The 19,027-nt window shown below is 34.7% G+C and overlaps 1 protein-coding gene across 1 annotated transcript; it reads right to left on the bottom strand.

Annotated features, from left to right (window-relative positions):
• Positions 1-82: 82 nt before the first annotated feature.
• LOC131349128 (uncharacterized) lies at positions 83-18,324 on the bottom strand. Its single transcript, XM_058384543.1, has 15 exons — positions 18,265-18,324; positions 18,040-18,079; positions 16,533-16,577; positions 15,634-15,913; positions 14,787-14,926; positions 14,601-14,683; positions 14,361-14,435; positions 5,562-5,575; positions 5,333-5,406; positions 5,039-5,083; positions 4,559-4,838; positions 3,676-3,815; positions 3,485-3,576; positions 3,226-3,309; positions 83-2,045 (listed from the first exon to the last, which is right to left on the bottom strand). Exons 1-14 carry the CDS (start codon positions 18,289-18,291, stop codon positions 3,232-3,234), a joined length of 1,413 nt encoding a protein of 470 aa, XP_058240526.1. The 5' UTR covers positions 18,292-18,324; the 3' UTR covers positions 83-2,045; positions 3,226-3,231.
• Between the last annotated feature and the right edge of the window lie 703 nt (positions 18,325-19,027).

The raw sequence follows: 19,027 nt of genomic DNA, 5'->3' as shown, positions 1-19,027 counted from the left end.
TGTCAGCCAAAACAGGAATCCAAAAAGTAAGTTTTGTGTAGTAGAAAAATGTCTGGTTGTATTTGACTCAACTGAGTGAATGTTTTAGGGTTTTTTTTTTTTCATAGTTGTGCCACTGAGACAGAATCTAAGCAGATTTAATACAAGTGTTAATCTCTTCAAATCACATTGTACAACCAAATCCCCTCCTCATAGGTTATGCCATAATAGTATTCAAAAGAACAATTTAAGTGCTGCTTTAAAAATATTTTTCATAAAACAGCTGGAACCAAGTGATTATATTTGTATATTACACATAAAGCCCACAGATGTCATCTACAAGCTTTGGACAAACAGACTGTTCATAATTCACAGGGAGCTTTCACTGCAATTCTTCATTGAGTATACATTCACTTCATGGATCAGGACCAACCAAGGAAACACAATCAGAATGTAACTATAAATCAAAGCAATGCAGTAAAGCATGCAGTTACAGGTCAAGAGCTTCAGGTAAAGTTTACATCAAGCATCAGAATTAATAAAAGGTATAATCACTGGGACTTTGTGTGTGTGAGAACTTATATGATCTTACATATGAATGTATATCGATCGTAAGTTCGGAAAGCAGAAAAAAACTGTAAATGTATGTAAGGATTCACTTCTCAAGAGCTGTGTAGTATTTGTCTGAACTGCTTGGCTTGATCTTTGCACCTTGGTTAATCATGGATAATAACAACAGGAGGACTGAGCTGTGGCAGGCTTCTGGGAGCAATCCACTCGAACCGAAGCCAGCATCCTGATGTAACACTAGATATTAAAAAACCATTGAATTATTTCTGGTATTAACAGAAACAGTTTTGTAACATTCCAAAGCAGGTAAATCAAAATGCCAATTAGATCATAGAGACCCTGTTAAAGTGTTAAACAAATTGGCATAGGGCTGGCATATGGTATCCAAGACTAAACTCAAGATTCAAGAAGCTTTATTGTCATTTCAACCACATATAGCTGACGCAGTACATAGTGAAATGAAACAACGTTTCTCCAGGACCTGGTGCTACATAAACATACAACATATAAACACAAAAAACAACACATTTGTCCAAGCCACATAAAGTGCAAAGCGTGCAGCTAGGTGCAAACAAAGCAACGACAAGACAGTGCAAAAACAATAAGTACAAAAAAGACAACACAAAAACACAGGACACTTAGCGCCGAAACTTTCAGCCACAGTTTAAATATTTAGGCCGCTTGTTTGCATATGGAACCACAGCAAAAACCCACTTACAAGGAACAACCCACTTAGAAGGAATAATAAAGGCCCAACTGCCTCAGAGTGTTGGACAAATGATGACTTTTCTTGGTATGACAGGTTTCAGCTCAGACTAACTAGAGGACTATGTAGTGAAAATGACACCACTAAAAGAAATTATGAAGCAAGCTGGACAATAGAATTTGCATTCGTCTCTAAAATGGAACAGTGATATATTCCTAGCCATCCATTCAAAAGGAACATCAGACTGCACCTACACTAGCTACCCCAGATTACAATAAACCATTCCATTTGTGCATAGCAAATAGAACAGATGGATATGCTTCAGTTGTATTAAAATAAGATTTCATACTATATTATAGCATCTACTTTAACTATGGTCTATCCAGTTATCATTTATACTCATCAGCAAGTAGTGGAACTAATAAAACGTCAGATTTGTTTGACTCAGGAATGCATTCCAGCCTATTCATAACTTGTATCCTGCTGATATAATTCTTTTAGAATTTGAAGGTTGCCCACTTGTCTGTGTAGCTTACTGTTTCGCTTTCACCAGACCTTGAGTCAACACCTCTTGCAGATGCAAATGTGGATTACTTTGTAGATGGTTCAGAGACCATGCAGACCAAGGCGCCTGTCCAAGGGTGTGACATAATGAGCAATAAATGAACAGTCAGTTAATGGGTTGGAAGGGGGAAAAATGTTGCCCATAAAGATCAGAGTCACAAGTGAGTCAGTGCAAATGGGTCTATGAAATCATTGGATCAGTGTATTTTCCTTCTTCTCTTCCTACCTGTAAAAGAGGAAGATAAAAGTGCATGCGAGCTGCTGGTAACATAAAACGCTGGCAGTATTTGCTTACTCTCCTTAATTTGTTATTGAAATCTTTTAAATGTACGAGGAGCTCTTCGTGGTCACCTGGACTAAAAGACTTCAAATTTGAAATAAACTTGATTTTAGAGGCACTTTTCCCAAGACTGTGGATGATGTCAGCCAAGGATTGCCAGATTGGATTGAAATCTCCCTCTTCAATAGCAGTTTAATGCTTCTAAGTTACTATAGCAAAATGCTAGTGACAAATGGTAACGTTTAAAATAATTTTATAATAATATTAATATGTTACTTAAAAACAAATAACCATATTTTAAGGACTTTGATATGATATTATACTGACAATAGTTTTAATGAACATAGTAGGTTCTATTTTTTTTTTATTAAATTAAACGTTTACATTTTAGGTCTCATTTCTGTAATTGTTGAATGCTATTCAACATTTCTCATCTATAATCTATATTATATAAACAACACACTGTTCAACCATGAATAACCCCAGCCCCCCACCCCCTCACACACACACACACACACACACACACCTTAGAAGAGACGTCACTCATCACCAAGCTCACTGTTCAAAATTTTACTAGTGACAAACTAGCTTAGACTTCTGACCAAAATAAAGCTGTAATGTCCTTTCTGAGTTATAAATTACTTAATTTATGAAAACTTAACTTAACTTAAAATATGAAAACTTATTTTCATATTTTAATATTTTGAATGACATTTACCCAATTGTTACTGGTGGTCATTTTTGCTGCCATGATTTTCATTTTCTTTAAATAAAAATCCTCAGTAACCATTTAGCTCTGATTTTTTTTCTGTCTTTGATAATATGCTAAACCTTTATTTTACAAATAGCCATAGGATTATAACCTATATTTAAAAAAAAAAGATTTGTCAAACTATTTAGCATTGTCAACAGTATTCATTTTAAGATATTTCGATTGATAAGCACTGGCTACTGAGGGTGCTAAATGCAACAACTTAGACCCAGACTATTGTTATCATTATTATTATTATTATTATTATTATTATTATTATTATTATTATTATTGTTGTTGTTGTTATTATTACAGTAGTAGTAGTAGTAGTAGTAAAAGTAGAAAGAGGAGAAGCAAACTCATAAGCTTTCTTACCCTTTTTCAAGTTTCAGTTTCCAGTTCTGGTTTCTTTGTCCAAGAGACCTGAAATTCTGATGATGGGGCAATGGCAGATTTGATCTATGGAGAAAAATTACTGTTATGAGATACTTGAATTACAGTAAATAACATAATACAGCACAATAGAGAGACAACAATCAGTAACGGTTAATGAGTTTAACTACAGGGCATGTGTACCTTATAAGCTGACAACTAAGTATAAATTTTATATATATAAATTTTTATAAACACACACCTTTTGAAGAACTTTGTCCTTTATAGTAGGGTTGCTGAGATCCTCATTGCTGTTAATCTTTATTCTCAGAAATGCCCTCTTAGTAAAAGGTACTACAAAAAAGTCAACAATATTGATATTTAGCAACTGTTGTGAAACTTGAAAGGACATTAAATATATATGAAATTGTGAATTAAATATAAAAGTGTAACCTGGAACAGCATAGACTTCCACTTCACAGAGTGAGAGAATCTGGCTAACCCTGGGAATGTTGATGTTAACGTAACGACCTTGCATATTGCAGGTGTAGCTTACAGAAGCACCAGTAGCCATGGTAAAGATAACAACACATCTACAGAGGGTCGGGGGGATGGGGGGACACAATAGAGGGTAATCTATTAATTTAATGTTAATAATAAGTTGACTCAATAATAATAATGCTTTATAAAACTGTTACCACTCTAAAGTTGATTATTTTCATATCAAAGTGAGAAGAAGAATTTTCTAAAGAAATGTGTTAAAGAATGACACATCTTAATTTTTTCAGGATTAATTTTGTGGAAGGTCTCTGAAATAAGTTTGTTCCTGTTATGCTTTACATTATAGCAAACATTCCCTCAACACATTCCATTTACTCTTAGAGCTGCTGAAAATTAATCTGACCATTTAGATTTGAAAACACAGTTCGTTCCACAAGGATTTATGTCACAATTTTACACAATTTCTATCATTTAAAAAGATTATTTAAATAATACATTTCTATAATATATTTCAGAAAAATAAAACGTACAATATTTTAAAATCAGTAATATTAAACTTGTCAGTGACTTTAAATCAGTGTCATTTGAAGCCACTAATTGATGTCACTTATTTTGTAATAAATTCATAAACAACTTTTTAAAAATGTCTTCAAGTTCCCTTTATGTCTTAAAGTATGTATAAAAATAATTAGTCACCATTCCACATTACACAAAAAAGAAGTGTTAGTAAATTAACAAAATAGGCTTTTTTAAGCAAGCAGTAAGAAAGCTCTATAAGTAAACTCTGTCTTTTATGCTGATATTTTTGTATGAATGTATTTTTATAATTTGTTACCTGGGGTTATTGTTGCCGTTGTTGATTAAGGAATTGCCGATGTGGATCTCAGCACCATTTATCCGTTCTGGACAGCAGTCACCTCTGTTAGTGATGATGACATTGCTAATGTTATACACCGCCAACAAATCCACTCTCCACCATGGGTTATTCTCAAAATTTGTGTGTGTGCATGAGTCTAAATATGTGTTAGTTTCTCTGCTGCCATCAATAGCAAGGTTAGCAGTATAGGTATTGTATGTAGAAGATTGTGTTGTTATTCCTCTTAAGGCCACATTGACTGGAGAGAAAAAGATAACACTCACAAACACACACACACCAACACACACACACAGTGGGATCTGAATGTCTGAGAATACTAGTGAAAAAAATGCTTCTATTTTTTTTTTTCATTTAATTTATATATATATATATATATATATATATATATATATATATATATATATATATATATATATATATATATATGTATATTCTTACCTTGCAGATAGGACGGTTTCCACTGCATTGAGAAAATGCATATCCCTGTGCAAAAGTATATATTTTCATTATACATTTGATTATGTGTCGGCTTAGAAGGAGACATAAAAGGATCTGGTAAGTATTTTAAATATATATTAAAATATAAAAGATATCATTTTAAAATATTCTGAATATTTACAGGAGATATTAAATAAATATTTTTGGTGGTTGGTTTATTGCAACTAACACTAACACAATATTTGTTTTAAAACTATCCTTGAAATCTTTTTGATACTTGAAATTAGTGTTTACCTACAAAAAGAAGCATGGGCCTTTGTGAATTCTCCATTCTCTGATCAAATTTAAAGATATCTTCAGATTTATAACTGCACTCCATGAAGAAATGAGAATAGTTGAGGAAGCAATGTACCATTTATCAGTTAAGAATCAGACTTTTAATGCACTTTTTATTAATTAAATTATATAGCAAATAGAAAATGTATTAAGCCAAATCAAGGCATAGTTTAGAGAGATTTCTTACCTTGCTTGACATATATCAGAAGGTCAGCTGTGCAACTGTGAGCTGTGCACTGGTGTCTTGCTAAATGATTATGCGATTTACTTAAAAGGCAAACACACACATCTTTTCACAAATGCAAATAAGACTTGCCTCAGATGACTAAGATAAAACTATAAGACGTTTTAAAAACACATGATGCAATATAAATAAAAACTATATAGGTATTCCATAAATGTGTTGCGCAAAAGAAATAAATTCTCAGCTAAAATTCACCAAGCATTCCTTTTTGCTCATCTGATTTACTGTTGTTTCTCCTTTAAGAAATGTTATTTAATATTTAATTAAAATATTATTATTATTTTTTTAATATAAAATACTAAATATTTTACATTTTAAAGTAAACACTGTGTAACAATCCAATTTCAGGGGATATGGACGTAGGATTTTTAGGCAAGTCAAAACTCCTCTAGTGCCAGAGGTTATTTGCTTTTGCAGAATGTGCTGGGATTAGAGCTAGGATCATTTATGTGGCAGCAGTGCAACACATAAAATCATTCAGTTATGAATATGAACTTCAGTTAATATTCACAACAACCACCAGATGATGAAAAATTGTAATCTCAGTAATCTCAGTGAGGATGGCATGGTTGTTCACCAGAGTTTACAAAGAATGGTGGAAAAAACATACACCTTTTTGATGAGAAAAGATAATGGCCAGACTTTTTCAAGCTCACAGAAAGGTTAACGTAACAATAATTCTGTACACCTGTGGTGAGGCTGAAACTGTGCAAATGTTGTCTGATCTAATACATCATAATTTATGTTGTAACATGTAGATGATCAGAAACTGGCAACAGCAGCATGAATCCCAACCTATTGCTACAGGTGGTATAATGTGGAAAATAATTTCTTTAAATTATGTGATGCAATCATGTCTACATGGAAAAGAATCTCAAAGAAGTATTTCAAATACCTTCAGGTTGGTCTAAAAGCAAAAAGGGTCCTACCTTAGTATCATTAGTATAGAGTTCTAAATAATGTGACAGGATAATGCAGATATATAAGCAAGTAAAATCTTGCGCTCCAACTGCTTTGAGAATGCAAAATTTATGCAAACTATAGTACCTTTCTTCCGGAACCTTTTTAATGTTCTGTTGATACAAAATTGCCCTCACTGGTGACTTCACTCTTTTTAATTATGACTGGAACTGTCAATACATAAAGGTCATTTGGGTTCTTTGTAGGACACTCTTGGCATTGCATTCTCTTTAGTTATGTCCCAGATGTAAGTGAGTCTAGGGAAAGGGAGTGACAGAGAACAGTGTAAATAAAATTGGGTGGGGTGAGTGAGCCCCACACACAGTATTAATCTCTGTAATAAACATCACACCACACCACAAGGCAGGCGAGCGGCACAGCGCTCTGGAAGACGAGCTTCAGCGTGGCAGTTGTAACCAGTGTCATCTGCGTTGTGTTTTTTTTTTGTTGGATAATAGAATAACCATAGAGACTTCAGCTGACGGTTCGACTCTTTGTTTAATTTCTGATAAAACACAGAAATAGTTTAGGTTGTGTGTATTTTTCCCTTTTTCATTCCTCTACCATACAGAGACAGTGCAGAAAGGGCAGAGATCAAAAAATAAGACATTGAAGCAATGAAATTAATTTAACATTTGTAACAATACAGCATACCTGATAAAACACAGAAATACTTTAGTTAAATCTAGCTCCTCTTTTCCTCCCCTCTTGTATCCTAAAAGCTTGATTTCCACACTGCTTTTTCAGTTCATAGGTTGGATTTGAGATATCAATGTTTATGTTAATCAGACTGTCCACCTCATCCATGAATTCGATTTCAGACACAATATTTCTACACCCTATCATAAACAGAGTGTATGCATTAAATGCTTTCCTGTTTTCTACTCTGTTCTTTGGCCATTTAAGTGCTTTGTTGGCCTTGGATCAGTATCAGTCTAAGCTTTTTTGAATGGATCGGTTATCAGTAATGTGTGACGAATCAAAATCTGATAATGTGTTATCAGTGGTTGTTTAATGAATAGCAAACAACTATATTGTAATAACTTACTAGAACACAATTATATATTATTTTTTTAAAAATCACCTATGCTTAAAATCAACAATTATATACATTTTAAATATATAGCAAAAAGTTCCGCTGTAAACTTTTCATGACCTACAGTTGTTAGTGATGTGCCTCAGTGTTTTAAACATGTCCCTGATTTGGAAGCATTTCATGCTTGATACAGCAGTGCGTAGCGCTGCAAATTGTAATATTTGCAAATACAAAGTTGCAAGAGGTGTAAGTAGTGCTTCAGATTACAATATAACAATTTTAATTAAGCATCAAGCAAAAGAACATGAGCAGACCTTGACAGATGCGTTTCAAAGGAAAGGAAAGCACAAAAGCCGTAAAAAATTAAAAACAGTACAGGAATTTATTGTTCTAGACAGAGCTGGACTGGGACAAAATTTTAGACCTGGAAGTCCCACACCCACCCAGCTCAACCTATAATATAAAACTATACATTTATGTGTATAAACTGTGTATAGTTTTTCATCCATCTGTCACATATTAACCTGTCATTTCTTCTGCTCTTGTTTTACAAACATTACTGCTTTGGTGCAAAACAACCACCTCACTGTAATTCAGAATCTGAATATGTATGTATGAATTTATTTATTTACTTATTTATTAATCTTAAAATGATTTAGATACACAAAATTTAGGAAAGCAATAAATTTCATCCAATATGTTAAAAGATATTGGAGTAGATTAAAAGATTATTACTGACCGAACTTGATGTCTGATTATGGCGCCTGAACTAGTGCTAGGTTGACTGTCTTCACCATCATTTGGAAAAAAAACAAGTTTCAAATCTCACAAATGGACAGACATAATTTTCTAAAATGTCAAAATTAGTACAATTATGACTACATGAAGACAAAATATTTTTAGAAAAATTGTAATAAAATGTTATTGCATTTTTATATGACTCATTTTTGTTCATGTCTGCACTATAGCTGCTGTGTCCCTGTATATAAGAATGTAAATATTTGTCTGCTAGAATACTCATGTAACTTTACAATTAATAATATTAATGTCTTTTAGCATAGTATTTTAAGTGATAGTAGGGGTGCAGCTATCTATAATTGTAGAAAACAGTGACTTTCTATGGTTAAAATTGTAACATGTTCTTAAATGATTAGAAAAGTAAAATAAACAATTATTACAAATATAATAATTACTTATATTTTGAATAATTAAAATCTTATTTGATGTATAAAATCACAAGACTTTTTTGGTCTATTGATGTCGGAATGAAAAAATAAACTTTTTGCCCTGATTTCACATTGGAGAAAGCAGGACAAAGCCTAACTCGGGGCATGTTGTTACAGACTTCATTTAGTAGTTTCCACAGACACTGGTATGATGAATCTTTGTGTATTTACTGTTGTCATAACAACTCAGTGTTTCACATCAAAGTTTTCAACAACTTTGGAAGATGCTAGTGTTGCTGAAGTGGTCTCCTGGCCTCCTATTAGCTTTTTACAAGGTTCTCCACTTGTCAGTTATCTTGATGGTGTGATCTTTACAGCATTCAAATTCTTCATAAACCTTTAGTTTGCCATTTGAAGAGATTTTCCAAGCTATATAATTCTTTCACTTCAGCTAACTTTTTTTTTCTTTTACTCTTCATTCACAATTTTAATCTCCTTCATTTTATGTGTAAGCTGAGCTACTTTGCCTTTTCTTTCCCACTTGAGTCTGTTCAGGGTCAACTCCAAAGCCTTTTTTTGTGGGCTTTGGTGCCCTCTTTTGGCTGTCTGTTACAACTTCTTTTTTTTTTCATAAATGGTACACTTTATTCTGGACCCGTTACTGCACCTAATGTACCCTTAATTCTTGAATAATTTGACATTTGAATAATTTGGCATAAACCTACAATAATTGCCAGCCAGACCTAGAAACTGTCTTACTTCCTTTTTGGTCTTGGGCAGATCACAATCAGTGCATTCTTATCAATTCAGAGATGCACCTGCCCATGGCTCAAATGGAAGCCCAGATACCATATGTCCACCTCTGCAAATGAACCCAACTTTGTTCACTGTTACAGCTTGAGTGGAAAAGGCCATTTTCTCCAGGGTAATGGCAGTTCTGTCATTTAACACTAGATTTGCCAGTATCTGCCAGTATCTGCCTTTGTCAAATCTAGTGTTAAATAAAAAGTGAGCACTACACTTCAAGCAGTTCCTCAGTGGGCCATTGGGTATGGGTCAATATTAGACACTGTGCTGACCTTTCTACAGTTCACAAAGAACCAGGCAGAGCAGTTGGCCTTGGGAACCATGGCAACCAGTCTCGTCCAGTCACTGTGGAACTCCTCCATTAAAGAGCAAACATAGCCATGAGCTCTTCAAACCCCTGACTCTGGACCACATTAAGTGTGATGCAAATTCTTCTGTCAGGTAACTCAAGGTGAGAGTTTTGTCATCAGGTCCAGAACATGATGAAGTTCATTTTTGCTTTTAGAAGACTATTGAAGCCACTGGGCCTACAATAATTCAAATGGGAAAACTCTCTGGATAATAACATGGGCTCGAGTTACTTATCCCGGGTACAAGAAACATGATGAATATACATGAATCATATTTTTATTAGCACTTTATGAAACCATTTAATCAGCCTATCTACCTGTGGATGGTAAATGCTGGTGCAAATTGACTTTCTCCACAATAATTCGAACATTTTGTGAATAGAGAATGCATGTGACATAAAGGATGTGCCATGGTCAGTCAGGATCTCTCCAAGGATCCCAAGAGAAGAGAGGGGCTTGCCTGCCCCAGAAACACTGCAAGTGCCAGGCAGTGCCAATTCACCAATTTCATCCTCCCCTACGTTAGTCTGATGAGTGAACTATGTTCTCAGAACTGTGCTCTGCTGTAAGCAGCCACTTTCAACAGGCCATTGTCTCAGGGCCATTGGGTGAATACGAACAGGCAGCCAAGATCACTGAGCAACAGAAAATGGAAGCACTGATAGTTGTTCAGGGGTACAGCCAACCTGTTACAAAATGGCCCCTTTTAAGTCCAGGTACTCCAGCAGGTTTATGACTGGAAGCTGGTGGGCATGGAACTGAGTTTTCCCTAATAGCAGCAGATGGATTGACCACTGTGCTGCTAAATAAACCATACAGTCAGAAAGAAGGATTATTTGACAGTGTTTAATTTCAGACCTAATCAGCCCTGATATTTATGAAAAATAAGTAGATGAATTTATTTGAAGACTAACAATCAGATTAAAAAAGTCCCAAGCCATTTCTTTATTGAATCTTATTTACAGATTATTGAATATCTTACATGTTAAAAAATTCTAATAAATCAATGAATAACCAATTATAATTGGTAAGTTGCTTTACTGAGACTCATAAGTCTCATAAGAAGAAAAGCATTTATAGGAAGGAACAAAGTTTACTTTTTATCTAATTTTTACATGATTGCATACCTAAAGCACATTCTCTATTATACTGTAGTAAAAATACTTACAAACAAAAAATTAAATTCATTATGAGTGTGATAATTTAGTTGGTTCTTAACATTTCTGGTAGACTGGCAGGTGACTTATTCTTATTCTATTATACCATGTTATGGCAGTATTAGAAGCTAATTATTAAAAAAAAAAAAAAACCTACAGTCATCATAATGAATGAGGAGCTCTTACATCTGAATGCTTTGTTTTTTATTCTGTTACACAGAAATTCTCACTAAGCTACTGAATACATGAACTAAATTACAATTATTATTCTTCTTTTGGCTTTTACCTTCAAGGGTTGCCACAGCAAATCATCTCTCTCCACCTATCCCTATCTTCTGCATCCTCAACACTTGCCCCCACTAGCTTCATATCCTCATTTATTACATCCATATACCTCCTCTTTGGCCTTCCTCTTTTCCCCCTGCCTGGCAGCTCCATGTCCAACATTCTCCTACCAATATACTCACTCTCCCTCCTCTGGACATGTCCAAACCATCTTAATTTGGCCTCCCTAACTTTGTCCCCTAAACGTCCAACATGAGCTGTCCTTCTGATGTACTCGTTCCTAATCCTGTCCAACCTTGTCACTCCCAAAGAGAACCTCAACATCTTCAGCTCTGCTCCCTCCAGCTCTGACTTCTGTCTCTTCCTCAGTGATACTGTCTCTAAACCATACAGCATGGCCTGTCTCAACACTGTCTTTTACACATTCCCCATGATTCTCGCCAATATTTTCCTATCACACAGAACTCCCAACAACTTTCTCCACCCATTCCAACCTGCCTGGACTCGCTTCTTTACCTCTTTCCCACACTCTCATTACTCTGGACTGTTGACCCCAAGTACTTAATCTCCTGTACCTTCTTCACCTCTTCACCCTGTAATCTTACTGTTCCACTTCCCTCCCTTTCATTCACACACATGTACTCAGTACTATGAATGACATTCCTCTTATCTCCAGCGCAAAGCTCCACCTTTCCAGGTTTTCCTCCACCTGCTCCCTGCTCTCACTACAGATCACATCAACCAAATTACAATTAGTGAGAAAAAAAATCTAACTAGCATAATCTTACAATAATATCTAGGTATTAAGTTAAATTCAAACCTAGGCTTGGCGCTGCTACACATGCATTGTGCATAGCAGTACATAGTAGTAGTACATAGTAACAGGAATTATATCATAGATATATAACTGCTTCCAGTGTTGGGGAGTAACTAGTTACATGTAATGGCGTTACGCAATTTAATTACAAAATAAATGTAATAGTATTTCTTTACAGTTACTGAGAAAAAATGTGTAATTAATTTAGAGTTACATATGAAAATGTTAAAGATTACAAATAGGGTTACATCTGAATATTTTCTTTAAAAAACTAGGATATGTTAAATGATATTAATTTGTTGCTAGAATTTGTTAAAGCGATGCTCTTCTGATGCTTTTGATTGGTTCTCTGGTTTGAATTTGCGTGCACCACGTCTGCCAATTATGTTAATCCACATTGCCACTGAAAGCTTTAGGCTATTACAACCTGTCTGAGAGTTGCCACCATGGCGAGTAATAAAAACGCATTTCAGTCCTGGAAATGTAAAAATAATTTAATCCTGAAATCCAATAAGGGCGAAAATATAACAGTTCAGTGCAAAATTTGTTTGCCAGCTGTTAAAATGCTTTTGACATCAAAGGCTTCAATGTTGAACCTGAAGAAGCATCTGCAGGTATGTAAGATAGATGCCTGATTGGCCTAATTGTCATGCTATAGTTTAAAGTTTTACAGTTTGGTCCCTTTCTTGTTTTTTTTTTCTATAACCAAAAAGCCACAATAGCTATTTAGCTCTGCCGAATTAGATTATATATCATACATATATACATACAATTCCAAAAAGGCTGTACTCTTAACCAGTCTTCTTCTTCTTCTTCTACTATGTATTTAAGATGATTTTCTGCCACCTGCAATTCAGAATGATGAAAGTCAACAGTCATATGACTTTAAATAAATAAAATAGTAAATAAATAACAGTCAAACTGATGTTCTACAAAATTCAAAAACTATTAAGAGAGATTGTAGTGTATTTAATACAACTCATACCACAGTGCTGTTAAATTCCTGAATCTGGTAGGCTGCTATTTATATCCCAGGTTCATCTTAATAGGTTCATTCTAAGTTACCCTTTTTATAATTATTCACGGGGATTTGTGTGGCAAACCTAATAAACTAAGTCTAATAAAAAACAGATTTGTGTTTATGAAAAAGAAAAATCTAGTTTACCAATGATATGGTGAAGCTTTCTGGTAAACTACCCTGTCTTGTGGATGTTCTACACCATGAAATATAAACAGCTAAAAGTGTCAAAAAAAAAAAAAAGTGAAAATATTCAACAGTAACTCCACTTTACATTAGTCCCCTTCACACCAGTTAAGCACTGATTATTTCCTTATAGCAACATGCCCTGTTTGTGTTTATTCCATTAATTTAATTTAATTCAATTTATTTGTATAGTGCTTTTAACAGTGGACATTGTCTCAACCCAACTTTAAAGAAGTATAAAAACATAGAATAAAAATTAAGTTACTATTTTATTACATTTATGTATTAAGGCTACTACTGTACATTACTTAAGTTGTAAAAATGTTCTTTTGGAAAATTATGACTATTGCACTAGCAGAACATTTTCTAACATATATTAGCAATTGTAATGCTGGTTTTCATAGAATGTTTTATATCACATTTGTTTGTAGCATTTGTCTAACTGGAAAAATGTCAGCACGCTGCTTCACAGTAAGTATATAGTGAAGCATGTTAGTACTGCATCAGGTTGTAACGACACCTGTGCACATTCCCCTCCTCACCACCAGAGAGAACCGTCGCCCAAATACTGATACTTCCAGGTCATGTAGTTTTCACTTAGTGTCTATGGGACTTATATACCAGTAGTAGTAGTAGTGTAACGATTTGTCAGAGACAGGAGTGTGAAACACAAAACCAAAACTCGAAGTCGAAGAAGAAAGCAAGGCTCATGCACAGCAAATAATCAGAGAGCAGAACTATGGCAAGGCTTAGTATGTCACAAAGGAACGATACTTCACATAGAACAAAGGGAGCATGCTGCTTAAATGCTAAAGCAAACCAGGAAGTGAGTTTGAGAGTGCTAATACTCGGGCGAGGGCTCCCTTTGGTGTTCTGGATCTGGGTGTGATGTTACAAGTAGTAGTAGGAGTAGGAACAGAGAAAGAGAAATACTCTTCTAAGCTTTCTTACCCTTTTTTAAGTTTCAGTTTCCAGTTCTGGTTCCTTTGTCCAACAAATCTTAAATTCAGATGACTGGTCATTGGCAGATTTGATCTATAAAAAAATTACTGTTATGTGCTATGCAATAATTCATTTATGCACAATAATAGAGGGACTACAAGCAGAGGTATTACAGTCATTAATGACCAATGAGTGTAGCTACAAGGAATGTGTGCCTAATAATCTGACAACCGAGTGTACATTTTCACAAACACACACCTTTTGAAGAACTTTGTCCCTCGTGGTAGGGTTGCTGAGATCCTCGCTGCTGTTAAGCTTTAATTTCAGAAATGCCCTCTTAACTACAAAAAAGTCAACAATGTTGACATTTAACAACTGTGATTAAACTTTTTTTGATTTACTTTAGATTTATTTGAAATGATAGATTTAATTTAAAAGTAGAACCTGCAACCCCATAGACTTCCACTTCACAGAGTGTGAGAATCCGGCTAAAACCGGGAATGAACACATTCACATAACGACCCCGCATATTGCAGGTGTAGTTTACAGAGGCACCAGCAGGCATGGAAGAGATAACAACACATCTAGAGAGAGAGAGAGAGAGAGAGAGAGAGAGAGAAACAATAGAGGAGTAACCACCCTGAAGCAGTATTCTATTCTGTCCTCTTAATATATTCAGGGGTATCATCTAAGTGAATGAAAATGAAAACAAATTAAATGAACACATTCACATAAGCCTGAACTACTGTCAGAGCTGCAAATGTAGTAAATTAAACACCTGACCATTCAGACTTGAGAAAACAGTTCATTTCATGATGACTTATATGTCAGAATTACACAGTTTCCATAATTTAAGATGTTGTTGTCAATCAGATAAAGAACTGCAGTCAAAATGTTTTATGAACATGTTCTGTAATAAGTTTGAATATAAATGTTGCTAAATCTTAGCTGAATAAAAGTGTACAATACTCTAGAATCAGCAATGCAAAACGTAGGGGTCACTTTGTTTACATAAAGTGTATTTATATAAACAATAATTGATGCCTTTTAAAACATTTTAAAATATAACTGACTACTTAAAGTGCTTTATATTTATGTATTAAAAAATAATCATTCTGTACAATTCCACATTATATTATATCTTAAACTTTAAAATGCATACAAAAAATGGTAAAAAAAATTACAAAGATTTATAGGCAGCAATCCTTTATAACAAGCATTAATAAAGCTCTATAGGTAAACTCTATGTTTTATGCTGATATTTTTATATAAATGTATTTTATTTTTTCACCTGGGGTTGTTGTTGCCGTTGTTGATTAAGGAATTGCCAATGTGGATCTCAGCACCATTTATCCGTTCTGGACAGCAGTCGCCTCTGTTAGTGATGATTACATTGCTAATGGCATACACCGTCAACAGATCCACTCTCCACCATGGGTTATTCTCAGAATTTGTGTGTGAACATGGGTGGGTATATGCGTTAGTTTCTCTGTTGCCATCAATAGCACAAAAAGCAGCATACTGAGGGTATGTAGAAGATTGTGTTGCTATTCCTCCTAAGGCCACATTGGCTGAAGAGAAAAAGAGAACAGAAAACACACACCCACACACAGGTTCAAATATCTGATAACACTAGTGAAAATGTTTCAATTTTTTGTTTTTTGAATTCATTTCATTTTTTTAGTTTTAGATCAAATCCATCAAACATTTCAACAGAATTTCAATAGAATAATCTAAGCATGAGAAAACACTCACCTTTTGTACCATGCAGTTAACATGGACAATAACACAGCGGGATCCAAAAGTTTAAGAACACTTCTGGAAAAGTGTCTGTTTGTTTTTTTTTTCCCCAAATGAATAGAACAATTGTCATTAAAAATTACATGATATACTTCAGTGGGAATTTTTGAATTACTTACTTTTTGAATTACTGAATTATCTTTAAATTTCAGAGTTTGTTAGAATTATCTATGTCCCCTTTTTGACATGACTACTAAAGCTGGCCTGTACTCCATATGACTTTATATATAGAGCAAATATATTTTAGATTTATTTTTTTTTGTACAATCCAGTTGGCCAAATGAATAAATGTAAATATTAAATAATCCATATATTAAACATTTAATTTCTTTGTTTTTAACATTCTACAAAAAATGGACCCTACTAAATGTGTACATAAAATGGTCTTACCTTGCTGATGGGTCAGAATCCACTGCAATGAGAAAATGCAAATCCCTGTGCAAATACATAATTTATATTAAACAGTTTTAGGAGGAGACATAATAGGAAAGGCATTTAATGGTATTTTAAAAATGTATTAAAATTAGATATCTTCATTTTCATTGTTATGTATATATAAACGATTAAATATACACTATATTGCCAAAAGTATTCGCTCACCTGCCCTGACTCGCATATGAACTTAAGTGACATCCCATTCCTAATCCATAGGGTTCAATATGACGTCGGTCCACCCTTTGCAGCTATAACAGCTTCAACTCTTCTGGGAAGGCTGTCCACAAGGTTTAGGAGTGTGTTTATGGGAATTTTTGACCATTCTTCCAGAAGCGCATTTGTGAGGTCACACACTGATGTTCTAATTCATCCCAAAGGTGTTCTATCGGGTTGAGGTCAGGACTCTCTGCAGGCCAGTCAAGTTCATCCACACCAGACTCTGTCATCCATGTCTTTATGGACCTTGCTTTGTGCACTGGTGCACAGTCATGTTGGAAGAGGAAGGGGCCAGCTCCAAACTGTTCCCACAAAGTTGGGAGCATGGAATTGTCCAAAATGTCTTGGTATGCTGAAGCATTCAGAGTTCCTTTCACTGGAACTAAGGAGCCAAGCCCAGCTCCTGAAAAACAACCCCACACCATAATCCCCCCTCCACCAAACTTTACACTTGGCACAATGCAGTCAGACAAGTACCGTTCTCCTGGCAACCGCCAAACCCAGACTCGTCCATCAGATTGCCAGATGGAGAAGCGCGATTCGTCACTCCAGAGAACGCGTCTCCACTGCTCTAGAGTCCAGTGGCGGCGTGCTTTACACCACTGCATCCGACGCTTTGCATTGCACTTGGTGATGTATGGCTTGGATGCAGCTGCTCGGCCATGGAAACCCATTCCATGAAGCTCTCGGTGCACTGTTCTTGAGCTAATCTGAAGGCCACATGACGTTTGGAGGTCTGTAGCGATTGACTCTGCAGAAAGTTGGCGACCTCTTCGCACTATGCGCCTCAGCATCCGCTGACCCCGCTCCGTCAGTTTACGTGGCCTACCACTTCGTGGCTAAGTTGCTGTCGTTCCCAAACACTTCCACATTCTTATAATACAGCTGACAGTTGACTGTGGAATATTTAGGAGCGAGGAAATTTCACGACTGGATTTGTTGCACAGGTGGCATCCTATCACAGTTCCACGCTGGAATTCTCTGAGCTCCTGAGAGCGACCCATTCTTTCACAAATGTTTGTAAAAACAGTCTGCATGCCTAGTTGCTTGATTTTATACACCTGTGGCCATTGAAGTGATTGGAACACCTGATTCTGATTATTTGGATGAGTGAGCGAATACTTTTGGCAATATAGTGTATCTAATATAAATATAATATAAACTGATATATATTGCAACAACACTAACACAATATTTGTTTTAAAACTATAATTGAAATCTTTTGAAACATGAAATCAGTGTTTACCGAAAATAAGAAGCAGTGGCCTCTGTGAAGTCTTCATTTTCTATTTAAATGGAAAAATAAGCACTTTTATAACCAAATTCAATGAGGGAATAAAACAGCAAATTGAGGAAGCAACGTAGTACTCACTAGTTAAGAATCAGACATTTACTATGCACATCCAATTCTATGAAGTACATCAGATAGCAAACATATACTAAGCCAAAAATGTCACAGAAGATTTCTTACCTTGCTTGATGTAGGCCAGAAAGTCATCTCTTATGTTTTAAACTCTGAGCTATCCACTGGTATTTTCCTGAGTGATAATTGAATTTATTTAAAAGGCAAATGCAGTTTATTTTACAAATGGAAATAAATTTGCCTCTGACGACAGGCTATAGCCAAGTTTAAAAAGACATGATGCAAAAGGTTTCCATTTAGGTTTTATATATACAGAAATACATTATACAGGTAAAGGTTAACAATTACATTGATATAAGCATCCAGAATTACTTCATTAATTTATTAAAACTGTTGTACAAACATGTTACACTAAAGCAAAATCAAAAATGTCAATAAAATTAATGTGATGAATCACCATGCATTCCTTTTTGTTCATCTGATTTATTGCTGTTTTTCCTTTAAAACCTTAAAACCATCAGGGTTAAAAGCTTTCTACTTTCAACAATTAGACACAGCATCAGTAACAAGACAAAACATTAATAACATCTCTATTTGAACTGTCAAAAGGTGTAGATGTGTTTTATTTTAAGAGAAAATTCTCAAAGAAAACATATAATGCAGTAATTTCTATACTTAAAAATGTTTGGGTGCTATATAAATTAAAAACTTATAATAATAATAATAATAATAATAATAATAATAATAATTATTAGTAGTAGTAGTAGTAGTAGTAGTAGTAGTAATAGTAGTAGTAATAGTAGTATTGATGTTGTCCTTCATCTTGTTAGTGTCAATAATAATATTTTAAACTGTTAAAGCATCTGTCATA

This window comes from Hemibagrus wyckioides, linkage group LG29 (assembly GCF_019097595.1).
Source record: "Hemibagrus wyckioides isolate EC202008001 linkage group LG29, SWU_Hwy_1.0, whole genome shotgun sequence".
NCBI lineage: Eukaryota > Metazoa > Chordata > Actinopteri > Siluriformes > Bagridae > Hemibagrus > Hemibagrus wyckioides.
This window is presented reverse-complemented; position numbering and strand designations above follow the sequence as displayed.

Excerpts from the sequence above, each read along its gene's own strand:
- LOC131349128 (XM_058384543.1), bottom strand. The coding sequence starts at position 18,291 with ATGACTTTCTGGCCTACATCAAGCAAG. Across the intron at positions 14,436-14,600 it reads GGGACAAAGTTCTTCAAAAG|ATCAAATCTGCCAATGACCA; the intron begins GTGTGTGTTTGT and ends ATTTTTTTATAG. Across the intron at positions 3,577-3,675 it reads GGAAGTCTATGCTGTTCCAG|TACCTTTTACTAAGAGGGCA; the intron begins GTTACACTTTTA and ends ACTTTTTTGTAG.